This window comes from Narcine bancroftii, chromosome 3 (assembly GCF_036971445.1).
Source record: "Narcine bancroftii isolate sNarBan1 chromosome 3, sNarBan1.hap1, whole genome shotgun sequence".
NCBI classification, from domain to species: Eukaryota; Metazoa; Chordata; class Chondrichthyes; order Torpediniformes; family Narcinidae; genus Narcine; species Narcine bancroftii.
This window is the reverse complement of record NC_091471.1, coordinates 277,544,954-277,563,463: the sequence shown is the minus strand read 5'-3', so window position 1 is coordinate 277,563,463 and position 18,510 is coordinate 277,544,954. Positions and strand designations below refer to the sequence as shown.

Here is an 18,510-nt window from a genome sequence, read left to right as displayed (position 1 = left end):
CCTCTCATGTGGAACCTTGTCAAAGGCCTTACTAAAGTCCATGTAGACAACATCCACAGCCTTTTCTTCATCAACTTCCCTGGAAACCTCCTCAAAAAACTCTAAGTTTGGTTAAACATGACCTACCATGCACAAAGCCATGTTGACTATCCCTAGTCTAGGGATAGTCATAGCTATTCAAATAATTGCATATCTGATCTCTTAGAACATTTTCCAATAATTTACCTACTACTGACGTTAAGCTCACCAGCCTATAATTTCCACAGTTAAACAGCAAACTAAAATGAAATGTTTTGATGCACAAACAGTTGGTGTAGCGGTTAGCGGAACACCTTTACAGCGCCAGCAATCGGGACTGGACTGGGGTTCAAGTTCTGCTCTGTATGTAAGGAGTTTGTATGTTCTTCCCATGTCTGTGTGGGTTTCTTCTGGGGTCTGGTTTCCTCCCACCATTCAAAACATATCAAGGGAGTAGGTTAATGAGGTGTAAATTGGACTGCAAGGACTCGTGGGCCAAAATTACCTGTTACTGTGCTCTATGTTAATAGGTACTTTCATACAGTCAAAAGGCCCGAGTGTAAAGGCAGACATTCTCCACCTTTATGTCAGGAGACTTACCTCCATGAATGCGCCATGGCCAGCTCAAAAGTGCCGACTGCAATCCCTCCTGGAGGAAGGGTCAGAGGTGGAATGCTGCGCTCCACCACTGAACATGAATATAATGTCACTGCAAGCGGCGGGCTAGGGGTGGACTGATGATACCATGGTGACATCAACCTGAGATGCAGGAGCAGGATTTTAAAAATGCCAACAGCTTGCCACGTATGAATAACGTTGACTCGGCGGGCTATGCTACAGCACCTGTTGCCCTGCCTCCATCGGCTCCAGTGGGCACTACAAGGTGCCGTTCAATATGAATGTGACGCAAGAGCAGCCTTTTAGGGCTGCTCCGTGAAAGGTAAGTTTCTATTTTTCCCTCCATGCTTGTAGCCGCCTCCAGGCAGAGGCTTGGCATGAAAGGGCCTTAAATCTAAAAATCCACACCCACTGACTTGATCCTTTCTTTATCTAAGCATTTACAGCACTCTGCCAAGTTTTTCTCACAGACTTTCTGTTTATTGTTTAGGTGCAGCCATTAGTGTGATAATTTCCTTGTAATCTTTCACAATTTCTCTCAGAGGATCCATGTAAGGGTTCACGTAGACTTCCACCCATTCTTCCACCGTATCAGGGAAATAAATCTTCTCCATTTGCTCACGGAACTTTCCCAAGTACTCCTCCCACTGAGTGTGAAGCCTGAACAAATTCAAAGGTTACAATGCATAATGCTGCGTGATACTCCCCCAAGCACAATCGCAGATAGATTTAAAGAATTTTGAACTAACACAATGTATTAGAACATGCTGTATTCTCCTGTGACATAACAACATCAGAAATAAGGGCAGGAGTCAACCATCTGGCCCATGGAGCCTGCTCCGCCATTCAGTAAGATCCATTTCCCCGCCCTTTCCCCATACCCTTAATCCCCCCTACCATGTGAAAATCTATCTGTGCCATATTTACATTTAATGAGGCAGCCTCCACAGCTTCCTTGGGCACAGAATTCCACAGATTCACTACTCACTTGGAGAAGCAATTCCCCCTCATCTCCAAGCCTAAGCCAATGTAGACCTTACCAACATCCTTTTCTGCTTAATCCCAAGGCCCAGGAGACTGTGCAGTCAGTCCCAACCTGTGTTCACATCCTCTACAACTCAGTGCCCAGCTAATTCAGGACATGATGCCCAATTCCAAAAAAATGCAGAGAGTTTGCACACTAGAAACACAAGTGACTGTAGGGCAGGCAACATCATTGGGAGAGAAAAGTTGAAAACCATTTATCACCAGGATGAGATAAAACTTGTATCCTGGTACTGTCCAATATAGAGCTAATGTAGACTATATTAATAACCCGAACACTCCAATTCCCAGCTATCACAGGCTGTGGTGCTGAATCCCAAGCTAACAGATGAGACTATTATCTAATTGAGTGCTAACAGAGATCTTACTGCCCAGTCATGGGCCAACACATACTGTACGAGCTGCCTGTATTTTCAGGATATGTGACTGCAGCTGTTATCTGCATCCATACCCTGTCTCCAACTCTTGCTACTATCTATCCAACAAATCCAAGCTCCTAATGTCCTCATTTTCCAATAGAAAAGAGAAGAGGCCTGATTGGATGGTTTTTGTCCCATTTCTGATTTTTTTTAAAGATCCTAATATTTTTTTAAAATCTTGCCTGAAGTTTGGGCTTACATTTCAGGGTTTTATAAGCCAGCCCTGGAGTATTAGAAACCTTTGATTCAGGTTCAAATGAAGAGTTGTTGAGAACTTACTGGATTATTTTGTTGCCAAATCGTTCCATATTCCAAGGATTTGCAAACCGATGTTTCCTGTGGTAATGGCTGAACCACCCTTTGATTCTGTTGTTTGAAGTACAGAAACAAATAAAAAGTAACATTCAACTATTTATAGAAACCTCTTAATCTCTAATTAATTACTACAATGCCATAAATGTGTGTGGACAAGAGCAAAGTGGCTTACACATTGTCATATGGAACATGTAAATGTATTCAACCATCTAAACCTTCCCAACCTCACAACCATAACCCTCCATTTTTGTTGGATCCATGTACCACTCCTCCAAGAGTCCCCACCACCATCCCCAGCTATGCATTCCAGGGACTCACACTCTGTGTAAAAGAGTTACTCCTGATGTCTCCCCTAAACTTCCCTTCCTCACCTTATACAGATGTCCTCTGACATTTGGTACTGTTGCCCTGGGAAAATAGGCATTGGCTGTCCACTCTTTCCCTCTCATTATCTTGTAGCTCTCTATTAAGTCATCTCCCATCATTTGCTCCAAAGAGAAAAACCTGAGCTAACTCTAATAAACTTGCCTCATAAGGCACATTCTCCAACCAAGGCCACATCCTGCTAAATCTCCTCTGCATCTTCTCCAAAGCTTCCACATCCTTCCTGTAATCTTGCCATTTATTTGAGGAAGTGAAAATTGCTGTGGTTGTAATAACGTATAGTTAGAGGGAATAGATATCACACTCTATATCTTGGAGCTTCATTGCCTGCCTGGTGTGAGGGTTAAGATCTCCTCCTTTAGTTCTGGGATGTGTGGGAACTAACACCATAGTTAGAAGGTAGAAAGATGTTCTGCTCAAGAAATAAAAGCAACTTGGATCCAAATTAAAAAACAGAATCTACCAAAGCAACAACCTTTGCCTTTCTACTTGAGCCACTAGCATAGGTTGTAAGAGCCAAGAATCAGAGTCAAATGTGTGGCTCAAAGTTTTGGGCTTCTATTTGTGAGGCATTGGAACCAGTGTTGGGGAAGAGGGAGCTGTTCTGTTAGGATGCACTTCACTTGAAGTGATCTGGGATCAGTGTACCAGCCAACCAAATAATGTGTGCTGTAGATAATATCTTACACTAAATAGCTGGAGAGAGTTCTGATGAAGAGAAATATATAATAGATGAGACAATAGAAGATGGCACAGAGAAGCGTAGAAGTTAACGCAAAGCTACTGCAGCACAAGCAGCTGGGGTTTGAATCTGGTGCTGCCTGCGAGGAGTTTGTACATTCTTCCTGTGTCGACCCTCCATCAACGTATAGAGGCTGTAGTTTAATTGGTGTATTCGCAAGGCACAGCTCATGGGCTGGAAGGGTCTTTTACTGTGCTGGGTGTCTAACTTTTTAAAAATCGTGTCATTGGTAAAATCAAAGTCTTGTCAGGAAGGCAGAGTTTAAATAAATGTATCAGAGCAAAATGGCAAAGGACAAAAACAGAAGGATCTTTATTAGAATTCACGCAACATTCTTAACAAGATAAATTAATAAATAGCAAAAATAATAGTAGACAATCTAATGTAATTAAAGAGACATGGTTGCAAAGTGACTAACTCTGGGAATAATATATCCCAGGATTATTTTATCTGCCTATTTTTCCAGCCATTCCAAATCCTGCTGCAAAATTTGCAAGCTTCCCTCACTGTCCACGACACCCAACTCTTAGTGTCAGCTGCAAGTTTGCTGATCCAATTTACCACATTATCATCCAGATCATTGATGTAGGTGACAATGGACCCAGCACTGATCCTGAGGCCTACCACTAGTCACAGGCCTCAAGTTAGAGAGGCAATCCTCTACTACTAGTACTTTCTGGCTTCTCCTGTAAAACCAAGGTCTAATCCAATTCATTACCTCATCTTGGATGCCAAGCGACTGAACCTTCTCGATCTCCCATGTGGAATCTTGTCAAAGACCTTACTAAAGTCCACTATTTGCAAAAGAAGGTAAGTAGAGGAACACTGAAAGAAGTCTGTGAGTGAAATAAAGGTTGAGAACAACAGGGTTAAAGACTGCACCAGAAAAGAGAGATCAAACGAACACCTGCAGAGAGACAAGAGAGCAGAAAGAGTAGAGAACACAAATCAATGTTGTTAGCTGGAGGTATCGACAGGGAGTGCAGAGCTAGAAAGACATCAAGGTGAACATTGTGGGGAAGCGAGCCTATGGACAAACTCCATTTTGTTGGTTGATTCCTCAATATAACTAAATTTTCCCAGTGAAAGGAATATGGTGGGAATTCAGCACAGGTCTTCAGCATCCATATAATCAAGCATTGGTCTTCAGAATCAATACAAATCTTGCTACACTCAGATTGTCCAGGAGATTAGGATTTATTTCATTTCCAAGTAATTGTTTAAAATTATGAAAGCACAAAATAGAGTTGAAAGAAAATGTTTCTGGTAAAGTCAAAGAAAATAAATACAAGATTAAGATGGAAAAATAGGAGAAATCTATTTAAAAAAAATGATCAGTAATTGAAGAGACTCCATATTAATGAATAAATTAGATAGATATTTCAAGTGCAGCAAATAAGTTGGGAAATTAAGCCTACTTGCAGGATCTGTGTGGAGGATTTCAGATTGATTGTCAGAGTACATACATGACATCACATACAACCCTGAGATTCCTTTTCCTGTGGGCCAGGCAGAATTACCACTAATTGGTAGCACAAAAAAATAAACTGTACAAAAAGAACTGTAAACAGATAACGAATGTAAACAAAATGACTACAATACAGAGAGAAAAAAGAAAATCAATCAAGTGCACAAGTGTGAGTCCTTAAATGAGTCTCTGATTGAGTTTGTTGTTGAGGAGTCTGATGATGGAGGGGGAGCAGCTGTTCCTGAACCTGGTGGTGTGAGTCTTGTGGCACCTACACCTCTTTCCTGATGGACGATATTCCTGATAAACACAGAATTAACTCGCTGAGGCAGACTTTTTATGGAATAAGAATAACATATGGGTCTGCTGAAGCTGACTGAATCACAATGGTTTGGGAGAATTTGGGGCAGAGACAAAGGAAGACAAAAGGACAAGGTAAATGAACAGGACTGAGGTGGGCTAGCACAACTCCAGTCTCAAGAAGCTGAGCTGCCTTCTCCCATAGCAACAGGTTAATTGAAACTTATGTCTCACCTGTAATTTTCCAGTATGTCGGTTACTTCATATTCCAAATTTTGATAGATCCAATCAATCATATGATAAATTTCAACCCCTGCAAATGTTCCGTTTCCTTCACTACAGTTGAGAAGAGCAGACAGAAGAATTAGTAAAATGAGAGAGGAATAATGCATTCACACCACAAGCAGTAATCAACTTATCTTGCAAAGCATAAATGCAGCTCATGAATTTCCTAGTTTAAATGGAATGGTCAGTTACCAAGGACACACAGAAATTCTGTAAATCTTCTCAACATTATTTCCATTTCCTCGTTTAATGTTTTCCTTTTCCCCTTTCTCTTTCTATTGATATTCACAACTCTCAGTGTCATTTGTCATGCAGGTGCTACACAGTCAGCAACAACACAGATTAATGTTATTTATAAGCAATAATAAATCATGCATTCAAAATACAATCCAATACATATTTTATCCCATAAAACACCCACTCCCCATCCCTATCCCTCCCACCACACTCAAACCCCCTCTAAACTACCCCCCCCCACAAAAAAAAGAAAGAAAATAGAGAAAAGAGGTGATCTACTGAAACAATACCGCAGAGCCCACCTCACTGACAAAAGGCAAAGGAGGAAAAACCCAACACCCAACCCCAACCAACCAATTTTCCCCTGCAGCCGCTGCAACCGTGTCTGCCTGTCCCGCATCGGACTTGTCAGCCACAAACGAGCCTGCAGCTGACGTGGACTTTTACCCCCTCCATAAATCTTCGTCCGCGAAGCCAAGCCAAAGATAAGAAAGAAAAGACATACAATTATGTGTCATAGTTTGGGACCACACCACCAATGCATGGCAAAGAAAGTTTTAATAATTTAATCACATCCAATCCATATATGGACTCCAATCCATATATGGACTCCAAGTTTTAACGAAGAAAGGATAATTATTTTGTAAATTAGATGTTATTTTCTCTAAAGGAATACATGATCTCATCTCCACATGCCATCGTTGAATATTCAATTTAGTCTCATTCTTCTATGTAAATGCAAGACATTTCCTAGCTATGGCTAAAACTAGCCTTATAAAAGCCATTAGAAATTTATCTAATTTTAACTCCAAACTCAATGCTTTAATATGACCCAATAAAAATGTCATAGGGTCAAATGGAATTTTAAATTTAAACTTAACTTCCAAAAATTCTTTGATTCTATTCCAAAAAGGTTTAACTGTCCCACATAACCAAACCAATGTAACAAAAAAAGTTCCCACTTCCTTATGACATCTAAAACATAGATTAGAAGTAACATATTCAAATATCTTTAATTTCTCCTGAGTCAAGTATAATTGGTGAATAAAATTATAATGAGCCAATCTATATCTTACATTCACAATTTTAGTCAAACTGTCCTCACATATCGACATCCAATCATCTGGAGAAATAGCTATTTCCAAATCTTTTTCCCATTTCACTAGTTTTATCAACATCTGGTTTAGGTATTTTATTCTGCAATACGGTATACATATCAGATATAAAATCTTTCTTACCACAAGTAAAATTTAAAATTTAGATCTTCTAGGAAGCCTCAAAGTATGTCCAAAATTATCTAATTCTAAAGCTTTAACTTGATAATAAGAAAAGAGTACTCAAAGATATTTCATATTTCTTTTTCATTCTTTGAAAATAAATAAAATAACCCACCTCATAATAATCTTCTACCAGTTTAATTCCTTTTTGTTCCCATAACTTCAACAATTGATTTTTAACCATAAAATGAAAAATTATTTTGAAACAAAGACGTTTTAGCTGAAATTTTACCTTGATTACCTACAATTTCATTCTTATTAGTCCATAACTCAATCAACTGTTTCAACACCAGTAATTATAACTATTTAATAACTGAAAATTCCATCAGTAAATAAATTGATCCATCCTCTTTTCTCCAATCTGGGATAGTTCAATATTAGCCCATACCAAGAGGCTATCCACTTGAAACATCCTATCAATAATTTTTAAATGAGCCGATTCATAATAATTTTGAAAATTAGGAAGGTTAACTTCTGTAATGAAACTCTCGCCATTTTATCTTGCCACAATTTTTTTTCTCACCAAAGTATTCAAATCTTTTTTAAAAATTATGGGGAATCATATATGGAATATATTAGAACAAATGTTGAATTTTGGGAAAGATATTCATTTTAATTCAATTCACCCATCCTATCAATGTTATAGGTAAATCACATTTAATCCTAGTCAATAAGGGTAAATAATTCAATGCAAAAAATGATTATAATGTCTATCAATAATAATACCCAAATATTTAATATGATCAGACCATTTAAACTTCACAATCTGTCTACATGATGACTAATCCATATCTGCTAAAGGCATAATTTCACTCTTCTCCCAATTTATTTTATAACCAGATAACACTCCATACTATTCCAAATGTTTATGTAAACTCTCCAAAGATTGCAAAGGATGTGCTAAATTTATCATTTATCTTATATTCATCAGAATTTACCTTAATACCGTTAATATCATAAGAAAGGTTTTATATCTGATATTTTAATCATCTGTGCCAAAGGTTCAATGACCAATGCAAACAGAGCTGGTCACAAAGGGCAGCCTTGCCTGGTTGATCTAGATCACACATGTCAAACTCTGGCCCGCGGGCCAAATATAATTATATTTAGCCCGCAAGATCATTTCAAAAATGTATTAGAGGTGGCCCGCCCTGCAGCGAGAGCCGATGCTGTTTTTTGGTAATGTCACCTCCACCATCCTCCCCCTTCATTGCACATCCTTCCCCATTGTAACACGAGAAATTGTAACATGAGAAGTCTGTCAATGTCATCAGCCGGCAAGCTAGTTGGAAGGCTCCCCGCACAACCAGTCACTTCTCCCACCTGTCGAGCGGTGCGGCGGATGGGCGAGCAACTGTGATTTCCTGTCGGCGCGACGGACATGGCAGGCTGCGCACGGCCCCCGGGCAGCGCGAGCCCCACGCAACTGGCACCGGACGGACCTTCCACAGTGCGAGCACACTTCTCCCGGTCACCACGGCCTTCAGCGCTTGCACCCGCGCGGACCCCAGGGACTGCTGGTTCGGCCCTCCACGTGAAGAGAGAGATGGTGGCTGTCCGCAAAGGCTGATCGACAGCGCGCTGGGCCTGAGTTGGTGGGTAAGCAGGGGTGGGCAGAGGGTGTAGGTGAGGAGTAATGGGCAGGGGAAGTTATGGTGGTGCGAGGGGCAGTTAGAGGGAGGAATGAGTAGAAGGAGGGGTGGATAGGGAAGTAAAAGGGGAGGGGCAGGGCGAGTAGGGGAGGGGTGATTAGAGGGCGAGAGATGGGTAGAGGGAGGAACAGGTTGAGGGGAGAGGCAGTAGAGGGGCGTGTATAGGATGGGGTGGGTAGAGGCAGAGCGAGTGGAGTGAGGGGTGAGTAGAGGTTGGGTAAAGGACTGGTCAGGTAGAGGGATGGTGGGTCAAGGGTGAATAGAGGCCTAGAGCCTGAGGAGTGAGCAGGAAATGCTGAGTCCTGATGCAGGCCAAGATGGACACAGCCTGTGAATGCTGACTACATCTCCACAGGGACCAAATATGTTTCCCTCAGGTCAAGCAAAGGGTGAACTTGAGCTACCTACTCCTGACCTGTAACATTATCCTCCTAAAGTTATATCCTAAAGTTTACCATTACATATGTTGAAAGAAGAGAAAACATGCAGATGTTGTTGAAAAATTTCAATAAACATTTAGTTCGGCCCTCGACTTAGTCCAAGTTTTTAATTTTGGCCCTCCGTGAATTTGAGTTTGACACCCCTGATCTTGATAATATAAAAGGTAAAGACATCTATCGAATTGTCACCACTCTTGCAGTGGGATTTTTATACAAACCCTTAATCCATCCAGTAAAAAGAGGCCCAAAATTAAACTTTTCCAAAAACTTAAACAAAAAACTCCATTCAATTCTGTCAAAGGCCTTTTCTGTATCCAAAGAGTTTACCATCGGTTGGTCAGATTGCTGCTGAGAAATATTAGTTAAGTAAATCAACTTTACCACATTGTCCGTTGAAAAACGATTCTTAATAAAACCTGCCTATCTACATGAACCAAATCAGGTAAACATTTAGCCAATCTATGAGCTAGAATGTTGGTTACTATCTTATAATCCACATTTAACAAAGAAATAGGTCTATAAGATCCCGCCTTCAAAGGATCTCTATCTTTCTTAAGAATAACAGTAATAATTGCTTTAGAAGGAGTATGGAAAGTTTTCCCCACCTGATCTAAAATCTCCATCAACAATGAAACTAATAAAACTTGAAATTCCTTATAAAATTCAGAAGTAAACCCATCATCACCTGGAGATTTACTACTCGACATAGATCAAAGTGCATCTATTAATTCTTTAACAGTAAAACAAGCAGCCAATTCCTTAACATCCTTATCATTCAAATAAGGTAAAGATAAACCAGATAAAAATTCTTCAATATTAATCTCATCTTGCACTACCTCAGACATATACAATTTCTCATAGAACATACAGAACTCATTATTAATCTCTTTGAGGTTTATACATAATTCTTGAATGATGCCTAATAGCATTTATTGTTCTTGACACTTGTTCCATTTTTAACTGCCATGCTAACACTTTATGGGCTCTCTTCCCTAACTCATAGTACTGCTGCCTAGTCCTCTATAAAAGCCTTTCAAATTTGTACATTTGTAATGAATTATACTGTAATTTCAAATTGGCTAATCATATTTTTTTGTCTTCAGTTGAGACATGTAAATCTTTCTCCAACATCTCTATCTCCTTCTCCAACTTAGCTATTTGTTGTTTCTTAACTTTAACCATATAACTAATGATTTGTCCTCATAAATAGGCTTTCAAAGCATCCCACAAAACAAATTTAGAGTCAACTTACATTTATTTTCCAAAAACTCTGAATTTGGTCTCGTATAAAATTTCAAAATTCTGGATCTTTCAATGAAAAAGAATTAAAAAGCCAACAATAAACATTCTCCTCCCTCTCTGAAGTGGTATAAGTATCAACAAGAAAGAATGATCAGACAGAATTCTTGGTTTGTATACCACTTCAGAAATTTGGCCTTGTAACTGTGCCGATATTAAACACAAATTTATTCTAGAGAAGGAATCATGACGAAATATATATATTAATGATCTGGAAGCAGGGGTGGAGAATTGGATAAGCAAGTTTGCGGACGATACAAAGATTGGTGGTGTTGTGGACAGTGAGGAAGATTACCGTAGATTAAAAGGTGATTTAGGAAGGCTGGAGGAGTGGGCTGAGAAATGGCTGATGAAATTTAATACAGATAAGTGTGAGGTGTTACATTTTGGAAAGGCAAATCTAAATAGGTCATATGCATTAAATGGTAGGCTATTGAGATGTGCAGAGCAACAAAGGGATTTAGGAGTTGTGGTAAATAGTACCCTCAAGGCTGATACTCAGGTAGATGGTGTGGTGAAGAAGGCATTTGGAATGTTGGCCTTCATAAATCGGAGTATTGAATTCAAGAGTAGGGAGGTTATGATGAAATTGTACAAGGCATTGGTGAGGCCAAATTTGGAGTACTGCGTACAGTTTTGGTCACCAAATTATAGGAAAGATATAAACAAAATAGAAAGAGTGCAGAGAAGGTTCACGAGAATGTTGACAGGATTTCAAGGTTTGAGTTACAGGGAAAGGTTGTGCAGACTAGGGCTTTTTTCTCTGGAGCGTAGAAGATTGAGGGGGGATTTGATAGAGGTGCTTAAGATTTTAAAAGGGACAGACAGAGTAAATGTGGATAGGCTTTTTCAATTAAGAGTGGGAGAGATTCAAACTAGAGGGTATGGTTTAAGATTGAAGGGGGAAAATTATAAGGGGAACATGAGGGGAAATTTCTTTACGCAAAGGGTGGTAGGGATGTGGAATGAGCTTCCGCCAGACGTAGTTGAGGCGGGATCATTGGTTACATTTAAGGATAGACTGGATAGTTACATGGAGAGGAGAGGACTGGAGGGGTATGGACCGGGTACTGGTCAGTGGGACTAGGAGGGTGGGAATTTGTTACGGCATGGACTAGTAGGGCCGAACTGGCCTGTTCTGTGCTGTAAGTGGTTATATGGTTATTATATGGGAAGAAGCTGTCTTTGTGCCACTGGGCGTTTGTCTTCAGGCTCCTGTAACTCCTTCCTGATGGTGGCAATGTTAAGAGGACATGGCCTGGGTGGCTGAGGAGAGGAGCTACTTTGAGACACTGCCTCTTATAGATTTTTATATGGTTATATGGAAATGAATAAAATTAAATATCTTTTTCCTTAGGATTCCATTTCCTCCATATTTCTACTAAATTCATCTCCTTCATTAAAACCATCAACTGTTTAGCCATCTTAGTTTTAATTATTGATTTAGGAGATTTATCCAATAATGGATCTAAACAACAATTAAAATCACCTCCTACCATAATTTTATCATAAGCCTGATTCAAATTAAGAAAATCATCCACCATAAATTGTTCATCATCAGTATTTGGAGCATAAACATTTATTAAAGTCCAACATTCAGAAAAAAATGTACAATTAACAATCAAAATCCTACCAGCCGCTTCAAAAACTGATACCAATTTAAAAGATAGTTTCTTATTAATCAAAATAGCAACCCCCTTGCTTTAGAATTTAAGGAGGATGATATAACCTGCCCAACCCAATTTCTTTTTAATTTTTGAGGCTCTTTATCAGTCAAATGAGTTTCCTGCAAAAAAGCCACATCAGCCTTCAATTTTTTAATATATGCCAATACTCTCTTTCTCTTAATCAGGTTATTCAACCCATTAATATTAAAAGTAGCAAAATTTAAATTAGCCATTCATAAATCTTCGTCCGCGAAGCCAAGCCAAAGAAAGAAAAGAAGAATCATCCCACCAGTATATACCTCCCCACGACATCAATACGCCAAAAAACTCAAGGTCGTCCCCAAAAAAGAAAAGAAGAAAAAAGAAACCCCATTAAAGAAAAAAAACCAACACCAAAAAAAAGCAATACCCAATGATGTTACCTAACTCAATTACATGGGAGTGACAAATGCCACAAAGTGACCGATGACTTTGGACCACCACCCATCCCCCCAAACATAACCATCAAAAATAATACAGAAAATCATCTCAAGTATGGAACACCTTTTCTAAGTCACAATTAACTTGATCATCATCAATACCAATCTCAATCATCTGCTGAGATTCCATCTCTCATTTACCATTCTTCCTCTTTGGAATAACAACAAGCTGCTGAGGAAATTTATTTGGATTTTGACCGTGCTTATTATTGAGTAAAGAATTAGCAAAATCCAAAGCTTCAGCATCATTAGAGAAAAATTGAGACTGATAATGTCCATAAAAAAACTTAACACAGCAGGGTAACGAAAAGCTGAATTAAATTCTTTATGACTTCTAATCAAATCGGCATAAAAAAACACCCTGTTATTTTTAACAAGCAAAGGCCCCTGATTATTTCTCGCATTCTGTACTGCAAATCTCAAAATCAGTTCTCTATCTGATAATGTGGGCAACGAATCAGAATGGACCATGGAGCTTGGCCAGGAAACGGCTTCCTTTGTATTGCCTGATGAGCCCTGTCCAACTCCAGACTATTTGGAAAATGCATTATTCCCAAAACTTTGGGGATCCACTTTTGAAAAAACTGGACTGGGTCTGGAGCTTCAAAATCTTCCGGAAGGCCAACTATCTTAATATTATTCCTCCGACTTTGATTCTCCAAAGCATCAACCTTCTTCAACAAATCAGTCTTCTGAATTTCCCAACCAGTGAATGAATCTTCCATCTGTCCCAACTTCTTATAAAAGTCAACATTATCCTTACAGTTAATAAATTCTTCTTCAATCTTTTTAAACTTGTCATGAACCTTCTCCACAGCTTTCAGTTTGCCACATCCTTTTTAATTGTTATTTTCCCTTTCATCTCAGCAAATTGATCCTTCATAATAGAAAATCCTTGACTTATTTGCAAAGACAAATCAGCAGATGAAGGCAAATCTGACTAGCGAGGACTAGACTTAAACTTAGAAGTCTGCCTCACCATGGGCTGACCCTGAAGTGTAACTGCTTCTTCTTCAGTCAAATATTGGTCGTCTTCCTCCTCCACTCCAATGGTGTCCTATTCTTCCTCCGTCAAAAAAACGGCTACTTCAGCCCGACTACGGGTGCGGACAACCCCCCCTCCCCCCGCACCCCCACCAGCCCAGGTTCACAGGGTCAGTTGAGATCGGGTCCCCCTGCAGCCTGGGCCTTTTCGGATGCTGTTCGCATCCGCAAACTTTCGCACATGATCTTCCTGGTCGAGAGTGGTTCGATGCTGCACACCGGCGCCATCTTGCATGACCAAAAGCAAAGTCGGCGCTGGTGTTGAGTACACCTTACCGCTGGACTGGTGTTGCGGTCTGGGTTGAGAGGAAATCAAGTCAGCAGGCTGCGTTGATGAGGTAGGCCGAGATTCCTCCATTATTGTAGCTGGTTTAATAGCTGATTTTTATAATAATCTGAGTTTTAGTTTTCCTCATTATTGCTAGTTAAGTAGTTCAATAGTACAATCTGCAATTTTTAAAATAACTTTAAAACTTTTATACGAGTTTTTAAAAGTTCTGCCAGGAGGGGTATTTTTCCATGTCTTCTCCCTATGCATCACGCCACGCACCCCCCGTCTCCCAACCCAGATTCAATTCTGACTTCAAATCTGTGTAGAGTTTACACATTCTCCTTGTAATTGGGACAGTTTCTCTGTGTGGTGTTTGCACATTCTCCTTGTGACTGGGTTGGTTTCTCCATACACTGTCTGTGTGGAGTTTTTCATGTTCTCCTTATGACTGGGTCAATTTCCCAATGTGGAATTTGCACATTCTCCTTCTAACAAAGCTGGTTTCCCTGTGTGGTGTCTGTGTGGAGTTTGCACATCCTCATTGTAACAGGGTCAGCTTCGCCCAGCTGCTGTCAGTGTGGAGTTTGCACTTTTTTCTTATGACTGGGTCAGTTTCCTGGGTGCTGTCTATATGGAGCTTGTTCTCACATCTCAAGAATGTCAAAACGTCACCTCAGTGGTAGAGCCTCAGCACTTACAAAGAAAAAAAACCCTGAACATTTATGACACTTGTAACCTCATAAAATATTGCACAATACTTTATAATTGAGGATCTGGTTTGTGCACAAGGGAAGTTAGGAACAAGCAAAATGATTGCCTGAGCTTTTGAAAATCGAACAGTCCAGAGCACACGGGAGTTTCATAGTATAATGAAATGATACTTGGAGACTTGTCCCCTGATACTGTAGTGTGTAAGAGTGGGTCTTAATTTGGGATAAAGGGTTAGAACTGGAGCCTGCCACTAGTAAAGGCTGAAATGTTTGCATAGATGGCAATGATTAGATGAGAGTGATTATGAATACTGAATGTGTGTTAAAATGTGAACTGACAATAAAAATTGACAAGAATAGATAAGACAGATGAGAAAGTCTCATAGGGTGTGGAGTGAAACACCAACGTTTGCAGATGATGTAATTGCAGTAAAGGCACAGAAATGCTGGAGGAACTCAGCAGGGCTTGCAGGAACTCAGTGGGGCTTGCAGCGTCCATTTTAGGTAAAGATTTTTAAACAATGTTTGAGGAAAAGGCAGGCAGGTGCTTGCATAAAAAGGTTGGGGGTGGGGTGGGGGTGGGCGTGGAGCACAGGCCAACAAGCAAAAATGATAATTAGCAATAACAGGCCTGTGAGGGGGTGGCTCTGTGAATATAGAGCTGGAGGAAAGGAAACAGAGGGAAAGGGAGGCACAGAGAAGGGGAGAGAGAGAGAACTACAGGAAAGGAGACACCAGGATAGGGAAAGAGACACAGGAGGATGGGGCAAACTGGAGAAGGCAATGTTAATGCCATCCAGTTGAAGGGAGCCCAGACAGAATATGAGGTGTTCCTTCAATTTGCGTGTGGTCTCAGTTTAGCAGTGCATGAGACCATGGACAAAGATGGGGAGGTGTATTGAAATGTGTTGCCACTAGCAAATCCCCAATATTGCAATAAGTGCTTGGTGAAGCAATTCCCCCCCCCCTCCCCCGTCTATGTCAAGACTCTCTGATGTAGAGGAGACCACAAGGGGAGCACCAGATGCAGTAGATGACCCTGCAGGTTCTCGTGAAGTTTTGCTTCGCTTGGAAGGGCTGTTTTGAGCCTGGAGTGGTGGTGAGGGAGGAGGTGTTGGCACATTTTCCTGCTGTCATGGGTTGGTGCCAAGGAGGGTGATTGGTGGGGAGGGAGGCATTGATGAGGGAGTCATGGAAGGAGCGGTCCCTGTGGAAGGCAGAGAGGGGAGGATGTATTTTGTGGTGGGATCACTTAGTAGTCTTTCCCACTCCCTATTTCTCCTTTCTCCTATTTCTCCTTTCCTCTAGCTCTGTCCGTGTGTCTCACACCCCCCTTTTTTCACTCTGTTTCATTTCCTTTACATTCACAGATCCACTCCCCTTCCCCCATCAATTCCCACCTTTCCACTCCTCTCTTCCTATCCACGTCCAATTATCACCTTTTGCATGTTGGCCTGTGCTCCTCGTCCCCCTCCCGCCTGTCTTTTACTCATTTTTTGATGAAGGGCTCAGGCCTGAAATGTTGGTTATTTTTCTTTATCTTCATTGGACACTGTGACCTGTTGAGCTCCTTCAGCATTTTGTGTTTTTACATAGTTCTGGACATCTTGGGGGAGTTTGTTGGGTGGATGGTAGGTCACTCCTGTAGTTGGTATCAAGGAATTTGGAAGTGGATGAGGTAACATCAGTGTTGGAAAGCAGAAGACCCTGGTCACGACGACAGTTTTGGACTCGTCGGGGTCACCGATTGTAGCAGTGCTATGGTGTCACTACAACTCCCGAACCGGCCACGTGATGCCAGGGCGTGATGACATCAGTGCGTGTCGAGCGCATGATTCTGGCTTCTAAAAGGTTGCGCAGATGATGAAGAGTAAATCAGTTTGATTCACTCTGGATACGCCTTGTGTGGTTATTTTGTCATGTCCACTGTGATTCCAGTGGCTGTGCAGTTGCCTCAGGTGTTACCACAGAAAGCCTCCCCTTTTAAAAAAAAACAAAAAGATGATTTACCTGAAGTTGTCTTCCAGGTCGATATCTTTAAATCCCAAAATCTCCTCGGCCTTGGCTTTTGTCTCATTTGTAAAAGATCCTGAGGAAATGAACGAACAAAAGAATTCAAAGAAGGTAAGTCACATTGTATTCAAGTGGAGAGAGAGAGGGGGAGATATTTTGCCCTCTTTTGAATCCACTGGATATCTTTGGTGGGACAACTGAAGAAAATGTAACTCTGTATCCATTCTGTGCTACATCCAAGACCATTAGGAGCAGGGTCCTTGAACTACAACCACATGATAAGATCATTACTGATCCTGTAGCTTGTCTCTGTACATTTTGATTCCGCTGAGTTCAAAATCTGTTATTTTCAGTCTCAGTCCAGAACATAAGAATGGGTGAGTAACATACGCCATCTGGAATAGTGAATTACTAGTTGTGTAAGAAATTACTCTTCCTTCCACTCCTAAATGGTAACACATGAAGCCAATTCCAGTACCTGATCAACAGTGCTGGAATTGCTTTGAGAGTTGGGCAGTGTCCGTGGAGGGGGAGAGAACAGGATTAATATTGCAAGCTGATGAAAAGTCGATCTGAAACATTAGCTCTGTTTCTCTCTCCACAGTTGTTTCTGTCTGACTTGCTGAATATATCCAGCATTTTCTGTTTTTAATTTAGCTACTTACTAGCTGCCTCCAGAGTCTTCAATATCACCTCTTAATATTCCAAAACTGCACAAGCCTGCTCTGCCATACAGTAAGGTCATGCCCGATGTGACCTACCTCCTTTATCCCCTTGATACTGTGCAAAAATCTATCTAACCCAGTCTTAAATATATTTAATCAGCTGCGCTCTACTGCTTCCTTGGGCAGAGAATTCTCCAGATTCAATACTCTCCACATCTCCTGAGAAGTAGAAAATTTCAGAGAATCATGACCCTTGGAGAAATCTCTGTCTAAAACAAAGCAGCCCGCAGTTTTGAATCTATTCCCTTAACTCTAGATACTCCCAATGTAAACATCCCCTCAACATCCACTCTGTCAACCTTCCTGAGAATCTAATGCGTTTCAATGTCTGAACTTCATGAGCAATGGGTTATCCTGTTTAGCTTCCTTCATCCCAGGAGTCAACCTCGTGACCCTCTCTACACTCCCACATCATTCTTTAAAGGACCAAATCTGCACACAGTCCTCCAGACATTTTGTCACCAACAACCTGTAAAAGTACATTGAATATTCTCCAGGTTTGAACTGCATGCCCCTTACAATAATGACCAACATCTCACCAGCTTTACTAATTACATACTGTACTGTTTTGTGTTCTTGCATTGTTCTGCAATATTTTGTAGTCTCTACTTGAATAATGATTTGCTTTTGCATTCTTCCTTCCAAAGTTGCTCACTCACCAAACCTCTCCATTTCCCTTTGCAGGCACTTTGTGTCTCCTCACCCCCTTACTAATGCACCTATCTGTACATCAGCACCAGATCTGACAGCAGTGCACTCAGTCCCTTCATCCAAGTCACATGGTATAAATAATGAAGGCCCCAGCACCATTCACTGGGGCACGTCATCAGTTACCTAATTCTGTTAGTTTGTTCTCCATCAAGATAAGCCCCCAACCCCATGCATTCTCATCTTTTATGTGGCTCCTTCTCAAAATCCAATTATACTACAAGATTTACAAAAATGTCACCTGGGTTTCAGCATCTAGATTACAAAGAAAGACTGAGCAAATTAGGTCTTTATTCTTTGGAGCATAGAAGGTTGAGAGGGAATTTGATAGAGGTATTTAAGATTATAAGAGGGATAGAGTTGATATGGATAGGCTTTTTCCATTGAGAGTAGGA

General features: G+C 40.6%; 1 protein-coding gene across 6 annotated transcripts in view; it reads right to left on the bottom strand.

The window, feature by feature from the left end:
- Window positions 1–1,094: 1,094 nt before the first annotated feature.
- Window positions 1,095–18,510, bottom strand: part of LOC138758824 (hexosaminidase D-like) — a 124,085-nt gene continuing 106,669 nt past the window's right edge. For all 6 annotated transcript variants that reach the window (XM_069928237.1, XM_069928238.1, XM_069928239.1 and 3 more), the window contains 4 exons: window positions 16,680–16,758; window positions 5,543–5,644; window positions 2,379–2,465; window positions 1,095–1,296 (listed from right to left, as the gene is read on the bottom strand). In XM_069928237.1, the coding sequence (XP_069784338.1) occupies window positions 1,116–1,296; window positions 2,379–2,465; window positions 5,543–5,644; window positions 16,680–16,758 (449 nt within the window). In that variant the 3' untranslated portion in view covers window positions 1,095–1,115. The remainder of the gene's footprint in view (window positions 1,297–2,378; window positions 2,466–5,542; window positions 5,645–16,679; window positions 16,759–18,510) is intronic.